The following is an 18,124-nucleotide window of genomic DNA, read 5'->3' on the forward strand; positions in this document are numbered from 1 at the left end:
TCCTGCTGCCGGCTCTAGCTCCATCTCTTCCTTTCCCTTCCCATCCCATCCCAGCCCTTCCCAATTCCATCCCCACCCCCGGGCCCGCCCCTGGCCCCGCCCGGCTCCGGCTCCGACTCCGCTCGGTGCGCGGCTCCCGGGGGTCCCGGCCCATGGCGGGGCGCTGAGCCCCCCGACCCCCACCATGCTCTGGGGGGGCTTCCTCCTGCTCTGCCTGCTCCAAGGGGCGCTGGGCGCAGGTACGGGGGGCTGGGGGGGACTGGGGGTGCAGGGGGGTCCCCGCCGTGCCCTGGGGGTCTGTCCGGGGGGTCTGTGTGTCCTCTCTCTGCTGTGCTTTGGGGGTGTCTCCGTGCCCCCCCCAGCCCGCAGGTGCGCTCCGCGGGTGGGGGTCCCGTTCCCCTCCCCGTGCTCCCCCCTGCCCCAAAATCTCCGCAGCCAAATTGGGGTGCCCGGACCCCCCCCATATCTGTGCTGGGCTGTCCTCGCTGCTGGGCGGGCTGTCCGCGTTGCTGGGGGTTCCCCACGAAGGATTCCCCCCTCCCCCGACCGTGGCACGGCGGGCGCTGTCCTGGCTGAGATTTTGGGGAGCCTTTTGGGGGGGGGGGGTCTCTGCTCTCTGGGACACCCCACACCTGCCCGCACTGTGCCCCCTGTGCCCCCCAGGGATGGCCAGTGTCACCCCCAGGCACAGACCCCCCCTCTGCCCCTACGTCCAGCCCAGCCCTGCTCCCCCCCACCCCGTGCCTCAGTTTCCCCTCCCGGAGACCTGGGAGCAGAACCCAGCCCCGGGAGCTCATTAAGCAGCAATTAGCAATTAACTCCCATGGGGTGGCGGTGGGACCCCGCTCCCCCGGGCTGGGGGGGGCTGTGCAGTGTCCCCGTTTGGGGACAGACGTCCCGGCTGTGTCCCCGCCGTGGGCGAGCTGCCGTCCCCGCCGCCCCCGCCCGCGCCGCGCTGCCAGAACCCTCCTGATTCTCGGCAGATTTGGTCCCAAATGCCTTTTTTATCCTCCCCAGCCGTGTTTCCGGCCTCCGCGGGGCTGGGGAGATGCGTGCAGGGGGGGAGGGAGGCGGATTTTGGCTCCTTGGGACCTGCCCTGACACCCGGAGCCCGTCCCAGCTTGGGATGCTTGGGGACATCGAGGACATGGCCGCACTGGTGCCACACTGGTGCCACACTGGTGCCACACTGGTGTCACTTCGCCCTCGCCGGGGTCGCGCTGGCGCGTGGGGGGCTGCCACTGCCATTTGTCCCCAGCTGTCCTCCCCTGGCCGCTGTCGCTGTCACCTGTCCCTGTCCCTGCGGCCACCCCGGACCCTTCCCCGCCTCTCCATCCCTGCTCACCGATGCTCAGCCCCCTCAAACTCGTGTCCCAGCCTTGCTGGGGGACACGAGTGACCCCTCTCCGTGTGTCCCCAGGACGCCCCCCCGGCAGCGAGGGACGGAGGGCTCGGGACGCGGCCGAGGGGACCCGCATCAGCCAGGACCTGGGGGGCGGCAGCCTGGCCATCGACACCCTGCCCGCCAACGAGACCCGCACCGTGGTGAGCCCCTCCGGAGCCCCGACCCCCGCCCGGAGCCGCCCGGACCCCAGAGCTGTCTCCAGTCCGGCTCCGGTTCCGTGTGCGGTTGGATCCCACATCCCACAGGGGTTAATTACATCCCAGAGGGGACAATTACACCCAGAAGGGACAATTACAGCCCCAAGATCGCCCCGACCTCCGCCCGGATCCCTGCCCCGATCCCCGCCCGGCCCCCCTCTTGGATCTGTGCCCCGACCCCTGCCCCGTCCCGCTCCCGATCCCCTCCTGCTCCCAGAGCTGTCCCCAGTCCGGCTCCGGTTCCGTGTGGGGCTGGATCCCACATCCCACAAGGGTTAATTACACCCCAAAGAGGATAATTACACCCAGAGGGGATAATTGCAGCCCCGGGATCCCTCCCAGCCCTGCCTGCTCCATCCCCGGGTGCTTCGCTGACACGCGGGGACAACGCCGCTGTCCCCCGGTGGCAGTGCCAAGGGGGGGTCCTCTGTTCAGTGTCACCTTGTGGGACACCTCCCTCGGCTCTCCCAGCCTAATTACCCGCCCTCAATTAGCTCCGGGTTATTTGTGGCGGCCGCGGGAGTTCCCCGCGCTCTCAGAGGGGGATGGGAGGGGTTTTTGGAGGACGGTGACATGTCCCGTCCTCCAAAACAGCTCAGGGGACAAAGCGGCTGTTGTCTCTCTGCTCCAGCTCATCCTTCAGCGATGGAGAGCAACCATGAAAAAAAATCCCAGTGTGGAAGGGTTTAAAAATACCCCAAAACCACCAGTGACGTTTTGGAGATGCTGGGGAACCACAGGGAGGGTGTGATGGTGCTTGTGGAGGGAAAAGCAGCAATTTCCTGGGAAATTTTTGGGATCTGCCGCTGGATTGGGGCCACGGACAAGGTCACAGGTGCATCTCACCCTGTGCAAGGCCTGGAGGGGTTTTTCCCCTCTCTCCTCCCAAAATACCCCAAGTTTGGGGGTATTTAATTATTTATTTTATTATTTAATAAACAATTTCCCCACATTTCTCCAAAAAATATATTTTTCACAAACAATTAAAAAAACCCCAAACAATTAAACCTACTTTCTAAGAAAACCTTTACAAAAATTCTCTCCCAAATTTACCCTAAACCAAAACAAATACATTATCCTGGATTTATCCCCGATTTATCCCGGATTTTCCCTGGGTTTTTCCTGGGTCTTTCCCGTTTTTTTGGGGGGCGTTATCCTGGATTTATCCTGGGTTTTTCCTGGATTTATCCTGGATTTTTCCTGGATTTATCCCTTATTTTTTTCTGGATTTATCCCAGATTTTTTTCTGGATTTATTCAGAATTTTCCCTGGATTTATCCCAGGATTTTTCCTGGATTTATCCCTACTTTTCCACACTGGATTTATCCTGAATTTATCCCAGATTTATCCATGATATCCTGGATTTATCCTGGGCTTTTCCCGGATTTATCCCAAATTTTTCCCTGATTTTCTCTGGATTTATCCCTGCTTTGTGTCGGGCGCCCTCCCACCCCACGGGTCACCCCGTGCCACCGTGTCCCCGTGTCCCCTGTCCCCGCAGGAGGACAACCACAGCTACTACGTGTCGCGGTTCTACGGCCCGGGGGACGCGCGGCGCCGCGGGCTCTGGGTGGACCTGGCAGCCGCCAACGGGAGCCACGTCAGGGTGCACGGGATCCTCTCCAACACGCACCGGCAGGCCTCGGTGAGCCCTGCGTGTCCCTGTGTCCCCTGGGTGATTCCCGTGCTGTCCCCTGTGTCCTCACGCCTGGCAGGGGTGGCCCGGGGGCAGCGGGGGCCCTGTGAGAGGTTTGGGGAGCTCCAGGGTTTGGGAAGTGTTTGGGGCCTCCTGGTCGTCCCAGGGATGAAGGAACCTGCAGGGTTTCTCTCCCCATCCCTCTCTCCTTCTCTCTCCATCCCCCTCCCCCCATCCCTTTCCCCATCCCTTTCCCCATCCCTCTCTCCCACCCCTCTCTCCCCATTCCCAGAGTTTTCCCAAGGGCTGATTGTGTCTCTCCCCCTCTCCACCCCACAGAGGATTGTCCTGTCCTTTGACTTCCCCTTCTACGGCCACCTCCTGCGGCAGGTCACCATCGCCACCGGCGGTGAGCGGGGCGGGACATGAGATCCATGGGATGGGATTGGATTGGATCCATGGGATGGGATCTGTGGGATGGGATCCATGGGATGGGATGAACGTGATGGGATCCATGGGATGGACAGGATGGTATCCACGGCATGGGATCCATGAGATGGGACAGGACAGGATGGGATGGTCAGGATGGGATCCATGGGATCAATGGGATGGGATCCATGGGATGGACAGGATAGGATGGGATGGGATCCATGGGATGGGATGGAATGGGATCCATGGGATCCATGGGATGGGATCTGTGGGTTGGGATCCATGGGATCTATGGGATGGGATGGGATAGGATCCATTGGATGGGATGGGATGAGATCGATGGAATCCATGGGATGGGATGGGACAGGATGAGGTCCATGGAATTGAGGGGTCGGGATGGGATGGGATCCATGGGATAGGATCGATGGGATGGGATGGGACGGGACGGGATGGGATGGGATGGGATGGGATGGGATAGGATGGGATGCCCACAGCAGGGCCTGGACATGGATCTGGCTCTACCCTCACCCCCCATCCCTGAGCCCCAGGGAGCTCAGAGATCGGGGTCCAGCCCTTCCAAGCCCTTCCCGCACCCCAAATCTCCTCGGGGAGTCAGCAGCTGCTGCTCCTTGTGCTCCTGCAGAGACAGGGGGGACGCAGCGGGGTCAGAGGGGAAATCCAGAGGGGCAAAAAACGGGATGGGTGAGGCAGGAAGGAGGAGGGTGAGCTTCATCCTCTGCCCGCTCAGGTTTCATCTTCACGGGGGACGTCATCCACCGCATGCTCACGGCCACGCAGTACATCGCCCCCCTCATGGCCAACTTCAACCCCAGCTACTCCCGGAACTCCACCGTGCAGTACCTGGACAACGGTGAGAGCAGCTCCCCCTGCTCCTCCCTCAGCCAGGTGGGCTGGAGACCCACCTGTGTCAGCTCAGCCCAGCTCTGTCACCTGTGACCGTGTTCACAGGGGTCCGAGGATGAGGGAAGAGATGAGGATCTGACTCTGTGTTCAGAAGGCTGATTTATTATTTTATGATATATATTATATTAAAACTATACTAAAAGAATAGAAGGAAAGATTTCCTCAGAAAGCTAGCTAAGAATAGAAAAAGAAAGAATGATAACAAAGGCTTGTGGCTTAGACTCTCTGTCTGAGCCAGCGACTGTGATTGGCCATTAATTAGAAACAACCAACATGAGACCAGTCACAGATACACCTGTTGCATTCCACAGCAGCAGATAACCATTGTTTACATTTTGTTCCTGAGGCCTCTCAGCTTCTCAGGAGGAAAAATCTTAAAGAAAAAAGATTTTTCATAAAAGATGTCTGCGACAGTCACCCCTGAGGCAGGAACAGATCAGAAGATCCTTCTCTGTCCCCATCCCTCTCTCTCTATTCCTTTCTGTCCCCATCCCTCTGTCCCCATCCCTCTGTGTCCCCATCCCTCTCTCCCCATCCCGTTTTGCTCCTCTCCCAGTGGATGCTGCAGGTTGGGGGGCTGAGGTGGAGGTTGGACGGAGCAGGGGGAGAGGGAAGGACTGAGCAGCTCTGCTCACCCCCAGGGACGGTGTTCGTGGTGCAGTGGGACAAGGTTTACCTGCAGGGCAAGGAGGACCTGGGCAGCTTCACCTTCCAGGCCGCCCTGCACCGCAGCGGGAGGATCGTCTTCGGCTACAAGGAGGTGAGGGGATGGGGCAGGAGGGTCCCCGTGGGGCTGGGAGTGGGGTTGGACATTCCTGGGATGTGTCCCAGCCTCTGTCCCACCCTCTGTCCTGGGCAGATCCCTGTGCCGGTCCTGCAGATCAGCGCCAGCCAGCACCCGGTGAAGGCCGGGCTCTCCGACGCCTTCATGGTGCTCAACCCTTCTCCTGATGTGCCTGGTGAGTCCCTGGGGGAGCTGATCCCGCAGGGAGAGGGCTGGGATCCTCATCCTGGGGGGTTTCAGGGTGGGAGGATGCCCTGCTTGGATTCCCAGGGAGTGTGAGGAGGGCTGTGGGGTTTGCCTGCCCCTCACGTTCCCTGTGACCCTTTTTGGGACCCCTTTTTGGGACCCCCTTTTTGAGATTCCCTTTTGGGATCCCCTTCTGGGATCTCTTTCTAGGATCCCTTTTTGGGACCTCTTTTTGAGATCTCTTTGGGATCCCTTTTTGGGGTGCATCTCCCCAAGGCCTCATGCTTACCTGGAGCTTTGCCCAGTCCACAACCTCCAGGAGCTTTTCCCTGATTCCCAGCTGATGAGGAAGAGGAGGGAAATCCAATCCTTCCTCAATTCCAAAGGGGTAGGGCAGGAGGTGATTTTTGGGGGGAAGCGGCTGCAGGAGCCCTGGGAGCTCGGGGTGGTGCCTTGAGAAGGCTGAGCTGGAACTGAGGCCAGAATTACAGAATAAAGCAGGGATTTATTCAAAGCATCCCCTCCATGGATCCACCTTGGGCAGCACAAGAGCCCAGCCAGGGCTGCACCCAAGGTGAACCCAAAATGGTCCCAAAATGAACCCAAATGGTCCCAAAATGCACGACTGCTCACAAGGTCTCACATTTTATAAGTTCTGCTCCATTTGCATCTTGCAGTTCATTGTCCCATTCCAGCTCCAGCCCATGCAGTCCCATCCTGCTTGTTTTTCTCTCTCCAGCCCACGGTGTTTGTGCTCTTGGGGCTGAGATTTGGATCATTTGTCCTTGGTCCCCAGCTAGAGAAGGAATTGTTTTGTCTCCCTGCTCTGTGCACAGAGCTCACCATCCCATAATATAAAGCCCAGACCTACACACTAAAGCAGCACAGAATCTAAAAAAAATATAAAAACTAAAACCTGAGGCATCAGGGGGAGTGAGTCAGAGCCCAGTGATGTTTGTTTGGAGCTGTTTGGGAGCGGCTCTGGGGCTGGAGCCTGGCCCGGGCTGGGCTGGGCTGAGCTGGGCTGGGCTGGGCCGAGCTGGGCGAGCTCTGAGCTCCTCCTGTGCCCTGGCACCTCCCAGCCTGTTGGATGAAGTTTTTTTTTTCTGACCCAGAGATGGGACAACTGAGAGGCATTTAAAGAAATTTATTCTATTTTCACTCTCGTGAGACAATACAGATGTTATCATTAACTCCATCGCAATCACAAGCCAATTATTTCCTGATTACAACACATTATAAGTGGGGGTTTTTTTGGGCTTTTGTTTCTGTTTTCCCCTTAATGGACAGGTGACACAAACCCCAACCCATCCTCCCTCCTGGCAGCTTTGGAGAATTTCCTACAAATCCATTTCCCAGCCCAGCCCTCCTCCAGGGGCACAACCCCACACCTGGGGCCACCTGTGTCTTTCAGCAGCTCCCCCAGAGCCCGGCCCAGCCCTGGGCAGGGGGGTTTAAGCCCGGCCCAGCCCTGGGCAGGGGGTTTAAGCCTTGCAGGGGGGTTTAAGCCCGGTTTAAAGCCCAGGCTCCGTTGCAGAGTCCCGGCGCCGCACCATCTACGAGTACCACCGCGTGGAGCTGGACACCAGCAGGATCAGCAGCCTGTCAGCTGTGGAGTTCACCCCGCTGCCCAGTGAGTGCCCCTGCCCCTTGGGCACCCCAAATGCCGCCCACAAACCCCAGCAGCCTCGCAATCCCAGCTTCAGGAGGCGGCCGAGGCAGGGCTGGGGGTGCTGGGGGGTTCGACGCCGCCCAACTCCTGGGGTTTGGGGTCTGTGGGGTGGTGGAGGGAGGGGTAATGTCAGCAGGAGCAGCTCAGCACCACCCTGGGGAGCAGCTCAGGCTGTCCTGGGGTCCTTGGGGTGCAGCCCATCCCCACCCTGGGGTCTCCAACCCATCTTGGGGTCCCCAGGGAGCAGCCCAGCCCATCCTGGGATCCCCAGCTCAGCCTGTCCTGGGGTCTCCAGCACATCCTGGGGTCCCTGGGGAGCAGCTCATCCCCACCCTGGGGTCTCCAGCCTGTCCTGGGGTCCCCAGGGATCAGCTCAGCCCATCCTGGGATCCCCAGCTGAGCCTGTCCAGAGGTCTCCAGCCCATCCTGGGGTCCCTGGGGTGCAGCTCACCCTGTCCTGGGGTCCCCAGGGAGGAGCTCAGCCCAATTCTGGGGTCCCCAGGGAGTAGCTCATCCCCACCCTGGGGTCTCCAGCCCATCCTGGGGTCCTCAGGGAGCAGCCCAGCCCATCCTGGGATCCCCAGCTCAGCCTGTCCAGGGGTCTCCAGCCCATTGTGGAATCCCTGGGGATCAGCTCAGCCCCACCCTGGGGTCTCCAGCCCATCCTGAGGTCCTCAGGGATCAGCTCAGCCCATCCGGGGGTCCCTGGGGAGCAGCTCAGCCCAATTCTGGGGTCCTCAGGGAGCAGCCCAGCCCATCCTGGGATTCCCAGCTCAGCCTGTCCAGGGGTCTCCAGCCCATGAATACGGAGCAGCGCCCCCTGGGGTCTCCAGCCCATCCTGAGGTCCTCAGGGAGCAGCCCAGCCTATCCTGGGATCCCAAGCCCAGCCTGTCCAGGGGTCTCCAACCCATCCTGGGGTCCCCGGGGAGCAGCTGACCCTGTCCTGAACGGTGCTTGGGACATTTGTGTTTCTCTCCGTGGCCAGGGAGCTGCCCCAGCCCGGCTGGAGCCTCTCTCGTCTCCCCTCTCTGTTTTTTGCAGCCTGCCTGCAGCACCAGAGCTGTGAAACGTGCTTGAGCTCGGAGCTGACCTTCAACTGCAGCTGGTGCCACGTCCTGCAGAGGTCCTGCCACCACCCCCTCCCCTGCCTGCTGCCCCGGGCTCTTTCCATCCTTTTTTTTGGGATCATTTCCCCGTTTTTTGTTGTTTTTTGGGGTGCTGAGGTGCTGCTCTTGGCCCCACAGCTGTGCTTCAGCCGTGACCTGATCTCCAATTCCAAGCCACTCCAAGGCTGCGTTTCCTGGGGTTTTTTTTTAGTCCTGGAACAAGCTGGGACCTGAGGCAGGACTCAGATTTTTGTCAGTGAGCTTAAAAACGAGGGAAATTTGTCCTGATTTGGGCTGGGATCAGTGGAAGGGCAGGGAGGGGACACTCCTCGGTGTGAGACAGCCCCTGCTCATCAGGAATGGGGCCAGCAAAGCTGTTGGGGAGGAATTTTCTGATTTTTTGGGGGTTGCATGGAGGACGTGGAGCTGTCCCTGCTCTCCTCCAGCTCGGGCAGGGTTGTGCAGAGCAGATTTAATGAGATGGAGCTGCAGGATTGATTGAGAGCTGGTGGCAGGGGAGGGGACCCAGTAACACAGATCCTGTGCTGTGCAAACCCCGCTCTGCTGAGGGCACCTGCCACCCCCTCCCTGTCCCCTGAGCCACCCCAAAGCAGCTCTGGGTCCCTGTGACACCCCCGAGCAGGGTGGCAGTGGCGGTGGCTCCGTGGCAAGGGGACGTTCTCGTCCTGGGGTGGCTTTGGTGACAAAACTCCAGCCTGGGTCTGGTTTGGGCCGGGCTTTGTTCAAACCCTTCCTTGTCCTGCTTGTTCCCAATTCCCGGGTTTGGCAGATGGGATTTTGTCAGAGCATGGGGTGGTTTGGGTTGGGAAGAGACCTCAGAGTCCCCCCAGGGCCACCAGGGCCACCAGGGCCACCTCCCACTGTCCCAGGGGACACTGCCAGGGATCCAGGGGCAGCCACAGCTGCTTTGGGAATTCCATCCTTTTCCACCCTCTTTAACCCTTTCTCACCCTTCTCTAACCCTATTTCACCCCCTTTAACCCCTTTCTCACCCCTTTGATCCTTCTCCATCCTCTTTAACCCTTTCTCACCCTTTTAACCCCTTTTTCATCCTCCTCTAACCCTTTTTCATCCCCTTTAACCCTTTCTCACTCTCCTTTAACCCTTTCTCACCCCCTTTGATCCTTTTCCACCTTCCTTTAACCCTATTCCACCCTCTTTAACCCTTTCTCATCCCCTTTAACCCCCTTTCACCCTCCTTTAACCCTTTTCCACCCTCTTTAACCCTTTTTCACCCCCTTTAACCCTATTTCACGCTCTTTAACCCTTTCTCACCCTTTTAAACCCTTTTCCTCCCTCTGTAACCCCTTCTCACCTTCCTCTAACCCTTTTTCACCCCCTTTAACCCCTTTTCACCCCCTTTAACCCTTTCTCACCCCCTCTAACCCTTTCTCACCCTCTTTAACCCCTTTTCACCCTCTTTAACTCTTTTCCACCCCCTTTAACCGCTTTTCACCCCCTCTAACCCTTTCTCACCAGCCCCACGTCCCCCGGGGACAGCTCAGCTTCCCAGTGGGAATTCCAGCTGGCAGGAACGTTCTGGAAATGCAGATCTGGAGCAGGAGGGCCACTGTCATCCCTGGCTTCCTCCCCAAAGAGCTCCAGCCTTGGAGCCGACATCCCAACCTCGTGATTCCAACCCCAGCTCTCTCCTAAATAATAAAATCTGTATTTTTTTTTAACCTCTGCTGAGCCCATAATTGTGACAGGAACTGGACTCGAAGCAAAGATCTCAGAAGTTTCTTTGTGGTTTCTCCTTTACCCTGGTGGGTAAATGGATTTTTTTGCAGGGGTTGTTTGGGGGTTGAGCCTTTCCAAAGGTCAGAGCTCTGCTCCATCCCCTGTTCCCGCAGGGAATTCTCGGGCTGGTGTTTGACTGATGTCATCTGGAGCTCCTGCAGTGTTTTTCCTGTGCAGATGTTGCTGGAAGGAGCCCAGGGAACCTCGTGGGTCTCACAGCCTTGCCCTGGCACCGAGTCCGGGGAGTGGAAACTCAAACTCAGCCCGGGCCTCTCTCCTGATTTCCCCTCTGCTTTTCTCCTGATTCTCCCTCTCCTTTTCTCCTCATTTCCCTCTTCTTTTATCCTGGTTTCCCCTCTGCTTTTCTTCTGATTTCCCCTCTCATTTTCTCCTCATTTCCCTCTTATTTCTACTAATTTTCCCTCTCCTTTTCTCATGAGTTCCCCTCTCTCCTCCTGATTTTCCCTCTTCTTTTCTCCTGATTTCCCTCTCCTTTTCTCCTGATTTTCCCTCTTCTTTTCTCCTGATTTTCCCCTCTCCTTTTCCCCTGATTCCCCCTCTCTTTTCTCCCCATTTCCCTCTCTTTTTCTCCTTATTTTCCCTTTCCTTTTGGCTATCACACACCATGCTGTAAATGCTTTAAAGATAATAATCTAAAATTACCCCGCGTGGTTCGTACTACAATACAACTTATATAATATATATTTTTATACTTTATACTTTATATATATCTATATCTATATATCTATATCTATATATATATATCTATATATCTATATATCTATATATATATATATATAATATTTTATTATATAAAACGTTTTTATTTCTCAAAAATATCCAGTTTTATTTTCCAGGCCACCTTTTGAAACTTGTTTCTAATTTCATTTTTCTCTCAACCATATCTGTCCTATTCAAGATAATTTCTAAATCAACATTTCTTATCTCAAAGTCTATATAAAAAATGTATATCCTGTGAACTTTTTGTTGAGTTTTAAACATTTCCTATTTCCCGTAACCTGGCCCTGGATAATCCTGATTTTCCCCACAGGTGCTCCAGTGGCTTCGACCGGTACCGGGAGGAGTGGCTGAGCTACGGCTGCGGCCAGGTGAGCACAGAGAGTCCCAGTCCCAATAAATCCCAATCCAAATAAATCCCAGTCCCAGTCCCTTCCTGAGTGCAGGGGATGGGGCTGAGCCACACGAAATCCATGGCCCCCCAAAATCCATGGCCCCCCAAAAATGAATGCTTGACCCAAGGTGTTCTGGATCAGACTGAGCATCCCTTGGGATTTCCCTTTAGATATCCCTTGGGATTTTCCTTTTTTCCTTTTAGACACCCCTTGAGATTTCCCTTTGGATTTCCCTTTTAGATAACTCTGTAGTCCCTTTAGATACCCCATTAGATACCCCTTTATTCCCTTTGGATGTCCATTTAAACATCCCTTTATTCCCTTTAGATAACCCTTTGGATATCCCTTTATTCCCTTTAGATACACCTGTAGATCATTCTTTATTCCCCTTAAATATCCCTTTATTCCCTTTACATCCCATTTCCCCCTTTATTCCCATTTCCCCCCATTTCTCCCTTTATTCCCCTTTATTCCCATTATTCCCATTTCCCCCTTTCCCCCCTTTATTCCCATTATTCCCATTTTCCCTTTATTCCCATTTTCCCCTTCATTCCCATTTTCCCTTTTTCTCTTTATTCCAATTTTCCCCATTATTCCCATTTTCCCTTTATTCCCATTATTCCCATTTTCCCTTTATTCTTATTTTCCTTTATTCCCGTTATTCCCCCTCCTCCTGGAGCGTGACTCTTACTCACTGCAGGCAGGAAGGAACGAGCCCTGTTTGTGTCCCTGGGAGCAAAAACTCACAAGGATCAGCCCTGACCAAACATCTGCTTCTGCTTTGGCCTTTTCTCTTTTTTTTTCCCTTTTCTTCTTTTTTTTTTTTATTGTTCCTTATTTTTGTTTGCTTTTTGTGGGTTTTGTTTGTTTGCTTCAATTTTGATTTTTTTTTTTAATTTGGGTTTTAGGTTTTGTTTTGTTTTTCTATGGTTTGGTTTGGATTTTTTTGTTGTTGTTTTGTTTGTTTGGTTGCGGTTTTTGTTGTTTTTTGTGGGTTTTTGGGGGTGATCTTTTAGTGATTTTATTCTACTTTCCTACTGAAAATTCAGCTTTATTTCACCAGACCCTTTGAGGTCACTGGACCCACATGGGGTCACCTGAGGTGCACGAAGGATTTGTCCCCGGATTTGTCCCCAAGATTCATCCCAGGATTCATCCCAAGATTTGTCCCAGGACTTGTCCCTGGATTCGTCCCCAGGATTCGTCCCCAGGATTCGTCCCCAGGATTTGTCCCCAGGATTTGCCCCAGGATTTGCCCCAGGATTTGCCCCAGGATTCATCCCAAGATTTGTCCCCAGGATTTGCCCCAGGATTCATCCCAGGATTCGTCCCAGGATTTGTCCCAGGATTTATCACTTGTCCTGCTGAAATCCTTCCCAAATTCTCCTCCCCTTCTGCCCCCTCTGGGTCACTTCTGTCTTTGAACTTCAGCGTTTGACCCCGCAGAGCCCTCCTGGAATTCCTGTTGGGAGAAAAACCATCTCCAAATTCTCCTTTTAACCCAAATTCTCCTTTTAACCCAAACTCTCCTTTTTTCCCCCACCAGTCGGATGAAAAGACCTGTGAGGACCTGGCGGAGGGCGGGCACTACTCGGCGCCCCCGGGCAGCTCCGTGTCTGTGTCACCCGGCGCTGTCACCTCCCCCACGGCCTCGCTCTTCCTCGACAGCCTCACCACCGAAGGTGGGTCCTGGACAGGTGACCCCAACCCTGGGGGTGTCCCCAGACCTGTGACCCCGACCCTGGGGGTGTCCCTGGACAGGTGACCCTGCACCCCTGAGCCCTGCGAAGGTGATCCCCATCCTTGATGCCAATCCCTGGAAAGGTGACCCCAGCTCTAGGGGTGTCCCTGGACAGGTGATCCCCCATCCCTGATCTATGGGAAGGTGATCCCCTCATCCCTGAACTCAATCCCCAGACAGGTGACTCCCTGATCCTGATCCCTGGACAGGTCTTCCACCTCCTCAAAAAGCAAATCCAAATCCAAGTAAACGCCAGATGGGTTTTGGAGCAGAATCCTGGAATGGTTTGGGTGGGAAGGGACCTCAAATCCCATCCAGACCCACACCTCCCACCATCCCAGGTGGCTCCAAACCCTGTCCAAGCCTGGCCTTGGACACTTCCAGGGATCCAGGAGCTGCCGCAGCTGCTCTGGGAATTCCATCCCAGCCCCTCCCCACCCAAAATCTTCCCAAAATCCCCGCCCAAGTTCATTTCTCCACCTGGATCTGTGAAGTTCTGCAATCCCAGGAGGATTTGGGTTGGAAATCAAAGCTCACCCCATCCCCAGGGCAGGGACAGCTCCCACCATCCCAGGGTGTCCAAACCCCGTCCTTGGGGAAGGATGAGAGCAGGAGATGATGGGAAGGGCAGCCAAGAGGTGACACCCAGCAGTGAGGCACGCTGGGAAGAATTTTGGGTTTTTTTCCAGCTTTTTTTATCCATTTGTGAAGGTCAGCGAGCAACCAAGCCCTGGTGGGGAGAACGCTCGGGATCCTAAAGGGGTCAATCCCAGAGAGAGGGGTTTGGATTTCACTGGTGCCAGGACTCTCAGCCTGGAATTCCCGCGGTGATCGCTGATTTTTTGGGATCGCCGCTCCACAAAAAGCCCCGATCTCCCCTGGAGACGCCCGGCATCCAAAACTCCATAATCCCATTAACGCGGGGCCGGCTCCGCCGATCCTGGCGCAGGTAGCGCCGCAATTTGGCTGCTTAATAGTCCCTAACGCAAAGTGCTAATTAGGATAAATAGAAAGAAGCGTCGGTAATTGTCCTTCAGCGCCGGGAAGGAGCTGGGAGGGGGAACGAGCTCCTGCCCGGCAGGGCTGACTTTGAAAGGAGCAATTAAAGGCACGGAGGGAGCGGGGGGTTGGAACTCCGCCACGAGATTGTTTTCCAGCCCATCGCTGGTTCTTGGAAAAAAGGAACAAGAGGCTCTGTGTGACACAGAGCATGGAAGTTAATTTGTGATCTTGGAAGGGAGCAAACGGCAGCTGCAGCGGGAGGAGAGCGGGGAACAGCAGAGGAGCAGCTCCATCAGAGAGGGAAGCTGGCCCTCAGTGTCCTCTTCAACCGGCCCAGATCCCTGGATCTGTGTCCTGTCCAACCAGCCCAAATCGCTGGATTTGCGTCCTGTCCAACCGGCCCAGATCCCTGGATCTGTGTCCTGTCCAACCGGCCCAGATCCCTGGATCTATGTCCTGTCCAACCATCCTGGGAATTCTGGATCCACATCCTGTCCAACCAGCCCATATCCCTGAATCCACATCCTTCCCACCAGCCCACATCCCTGTGTCCTTCCCAGTCAGCCCAGACTGGTGGATCTGCATCTGTCCCACAAGCCCAGATCCTGGATCCACCTCCTCACTATCCCAGACCCCTGGATCTGTGTCCTCCCCATCAGCTGAGCTCTCTGGATCTGTGTCGTCTCCACCCAGCCCAGATCCCTGGATCCATGTCCTCCCCAACCCTTCCAGCCCCCTGCTTCTGCTCCTGGAGCTCTGGTGCACAGCCAAGCCTGGGAATTCTGGATTGGGATTTGGAATCCAAGCCTTGGGAATTCTGGATCGGGATTTGGAATCCCAGCCCTGGGAATTCTGGATCAGGGTTTCGCCCCGGTGAGGGCAATCATGTGGAGCCTGTTGAGGGACAAAGCTTTGCCTGGTAGATCCTGGTCCTTCCAGAATGAGCCACAGAATGGAAGGGGATTTTGAGCATCCTGTGGGTTTATTTGGAGTTTGGGAAGTGGATTTTGAGCATCTGTGGGGCTTTTTTTGGGATTTGGGATGTGGATTTTGATCATCCCATGGGTTTATTCGGGATGCAGATTCCATAGGCTGAGCAGGGACACGCAGCGATGGATCAAAGCTCCCATGGGGAGCAGAATAACCCCTTGACCCCTTCCTGGGGACATTTGTGCTCCAGGTGCCACCTCAGGGAAGGAACCCCACACACCACACCGCACTCAGCCCCTGGCATTTTCCAGGTGCTTCCCTTTCCCACAGAGATTTAAAACCGCCCAGAAATCCCACCCTGGGGGGAGGAATTGGGTGGGAAACACGAGGATATTGCTGAAAACTCCTGATTTTCTGTTTTGCTGTGTTTTCTCCTTGCAGATGACACCAAACTCAACCAGTTTGCAGGAGGAGAGGGTAAGGAAGGCCTTTTAACTTAGCATAGGGGTTTTTTTAAAACTTTTTTTTTTTGGTAACAATTTGTGATTTGGACAGGGAATAGAACAAATACTTGAATAATTTATTAAATTTTTTTGTAATTATTTTTAAATTTGTAAATTTTAAAAAACTTGTAAATTTTTTCATTTTTAATTTTGTAAATTTTGAGAATTTTTCATTTTAAATGTTGTAAATAATTTTAAATTTTAACTTTTACACATTTTAAGAATTTTTAATTTTGAATTTTGTAAATGCTTTTAGATTTTAAACTTTGTAAATATTTTTATATTTAAAATTTTAAATTCTGTAAATTAAAAAAAATTTTTTTAATTGAACAGATTTCTGAAAGCCTCCTGACCTTTGCCATTTTCCCCCCAGGGAGCAGCCTGCCCTCGCAGAGCGCGGGTGCCCCGATCCCCACGGGCACTGTGGTGGGCATCGTGGTGGCCGTGCTGGTGCTGGCCGGGGCCATCCTGGCCGGGATCTACATCAGCGGCCACCCCACGTCCAGCGCCGCCCTCTTCTTCATCGAGGTGAGCCTGCAGCTCAGCGCTGCCCGAGGAATCATCCCATCCTCCTCATCCTCCCACTCTCCTGGATCGGGGTCCTTCTCCCATCTCAGATCCTTGGATCCATGATCCTGGATCTGTGTCCTCTCCACCATCTCAGATTCCTGGATCTGTGTCCTTCTCCCATCTCAGATCCCTGGATCCATGTCCTTCCCCTATCTCAGATCCCTGGATCCATGATCCTGGATCCGTGTCCTTCCCCATCTCAGATCCCTGGATCCATGTCCCTCCCACCATCTCAGATCCCTGGATTCATGATCCTGGATCTGTGTCCTCCCATCTCAGATCTCTGGATCCACATCCTCCCCACTGTCTCAGATCCCTGGATCCATGATCCTGGATCCTGGATCCGTGTCCTTCCCCATCTCAGATCCCTGGATCTGTGTCTTTCTCCCATCCCAGATCCCTGGATCCGTGACATCCATCCATTCCAAAGAACCCTTTGGAAGCATGAAACAACATTTTAAAATTCACTTCTATCACTTAAAACACTCACACTGACAGAGCCCTTTTTGCCCAGGACTCTTTCCCCTGATTATTTTTCCCCCGATTATTTTCCCCCCATCATTTCCCCCATCATTTTTCCCCATAATTTTTCCCCTCAATTTTTCCCCCCATTTTCCCTCAAATTTTTCCCGCAATTTTTCCCCATTTCCCCCCATTATTTTTGCCCATTTTTCCCCATGATTTCCCCCCATTTCCCCCCCATTTTTCCCCCCATTTTCCCAGCAGGAATTGGGGCTCAGGGCCCTGTCCCAGCTGCTCACCTCGCCCCTGTTTCTGTCCCCAGCGGAGGCCGCACCGCTGGCCCGCCATGAAATTCCGGAACCACGGCAACCATGGCTCGTATGCCGAGGTGGAGGCGGCCAGCCAGGAAAAGGAGGGGTTTGTGGAGGCCGAGCAGTGCTGAGCGCTTCTCCCGAGGGATCCGTCCTGAGGAATCCCAAGGAATCCATCCTGAAGAATCCTGAGGAATCCATGCTAAGGAATCCATCCTGAGGAATCCCAAGGAATCCATCCTGAAGAATCCTGAGGAGTCCATCCCAAGGAATCCATCCAGGGAAGTCCATCCAGGGGAATCCATCCCGAGGAATCCATTCTGAGGAATCCCAAGGAATCCATCCTGAGGAGTCCATCCCAAGGAATCCATCCAGGGGAATCCATCCCGAGGAATCCATTTGGAGGAATCCCGAGGAATCCATCCTGAGAAATCCATCCTGAAGAATCCTGAGGAATCCATCCTAAGGAATCCTGACAAATCCTGAGGAATCCATCCCGAGGAATCCTGACAAATCCTGAGGGATCCATCCCAAGGAATCCTGACAAATCCTGAGGGATCCATCCCAAGGAATCTCAGGGAATCTGTCCTGAGGAATCCATCCTAAAGAATCTCAAGGAATCCTGACAAATCCTGAGGGATCCATCCTGAGGGATCCATCCTGAGGAATCCTGAGGAATCCATCCTGAGGAATCCTGACAAATCCTGAGGGATCCATTCTGAGGAATCCCACAGAACCCATCCCAAGGAATCCCGAGGAATCCATCCCAAGGAATCTCATGGAATCCATCCTGAAGAATCTTGAGGAATCCCGAGGAATCCCAAAGAATCCATCCTCAGGAATCCAGAGGAATCCATCCCAAAGAATCCCAAAGAATCCATCCCAAGGAATCCCAAGGAATCCTGACAAATCCCAAGGAATCCACCCTGAGGAATCCTGAGGAATCCTGAGGAATCCATCCGAGGAATCCAAAGGAATTCATCCCAAGGAATCCCAAGGAATCTCAAACCTCCCGTGTCCCAAAGTGCTGGAATCACTTAATTAATTTGCTAAATTGTTAATTGTGACCTTTGGCCCTGAAGGAGACAGAGAGAGGGGGGAAATAAACCTGAAATTCCACCAAAATTCGTCTTCTGATGGCCAATGGGAACAGAGAGGGATTTAGGGACAAAACTCTGGGATAAATCCTGGGCTAAATCCAGGATTCAGATCCGTGAGGAGCGCCTGGACATTGCAGGAAACCTCAAAATCACTCCTTAACCTCATCATTTTTAGTTTTTTTTCTAATTTTTCTTCCATTTCCCTCAGTCTGGTACAAGCCCCTGGATATTGGGACCCCCTGACCCCAAGGGAGGCTTTGACTCGGGACCT

The 18,124-nt window shown here is 54.4% G+C and overlaps 1 protein-coding gene across 1 annotated transcript; it reads left to right on the forward strand.

Moving 5' to 3' along the window:
* The first annotated feature begins 101 nt into the window (after positions 1 to 101).
* Positions 102 to 17,694, forward strand: PLXDC1 (plexin domain containing 1). The gene is made up of 14 exons (XM_030966199.1): positions 102 to 239; positions 1,421 to 1,545; positions 3,104 to 3,247; positions 3,578 to 3,647; positions 4,416 to 4,538; positions 5,233 to 5,351; positions 5,451 to 5,550; positions 7,099 to 7,194; positions 8,276 to 8,357; positions 11,153 to 11,210; positions 12,781 to 12,916; positions 15,349 to 15,384; positions 15,784 to 15,938; positions 16,765 to 17,694. The coding sequence occupies exons 1-14, from the start codon at positions 185 to 187 to the stop codon at positions 16,882 to 16,884; spliced, it is 1,419 nt and encodes a 472-aa protein (XP_030822059.1). The 5' UTR covers positions 102 to 184; the 3' UTR covers positions 16,885 to 17,694.
* The last annotated feature ends 430 nt before the right edge of the window (positions 17,695 to 18,124 follow it).

Source organism: Camarhynchus parvulus, chromosome 27 (genome assembly GCF_901933205.1).
Source record: "Camarhynchus parvulus chromosome 27, STF_HiC, whole genome shotgun sequence".
Classification (NCBI taxonomy): Eukaryota; Metazoa; Chordata; class Aves; order Passeriformes; family Thraupidae; genus Camarhynchus; species Camarhynchus parvulus.

What these genes read in the sequence shown, in the direction of transcription:
- PLXDC1 (XM_030966199.1), top strand. Translation starts at nt 185, where the DNA reads ATGCTCTGGGGGGGCTTCCTCCTGCTCTGCCTGCTCCAAGGGGCGCTG. An exon ending in CGTGCAGTACCTGGACAACG is followed by an intron (nt 4,539 to 5,232) that starts GTGAGAGCAGCT and finishes GCTCACCCCCAG; the next exon opens with GGACGGTGTTCGTGGTGCAG. An exon ending in TGGTGCCACGTCCTGCAGAG is followed by an intron (nt 8,358 to 11,152) that starts GTCCTGCCACCA and finishes TTTTCCCCACAG; the next exon opens with GTGCTCCAGTGGCTTCGACC.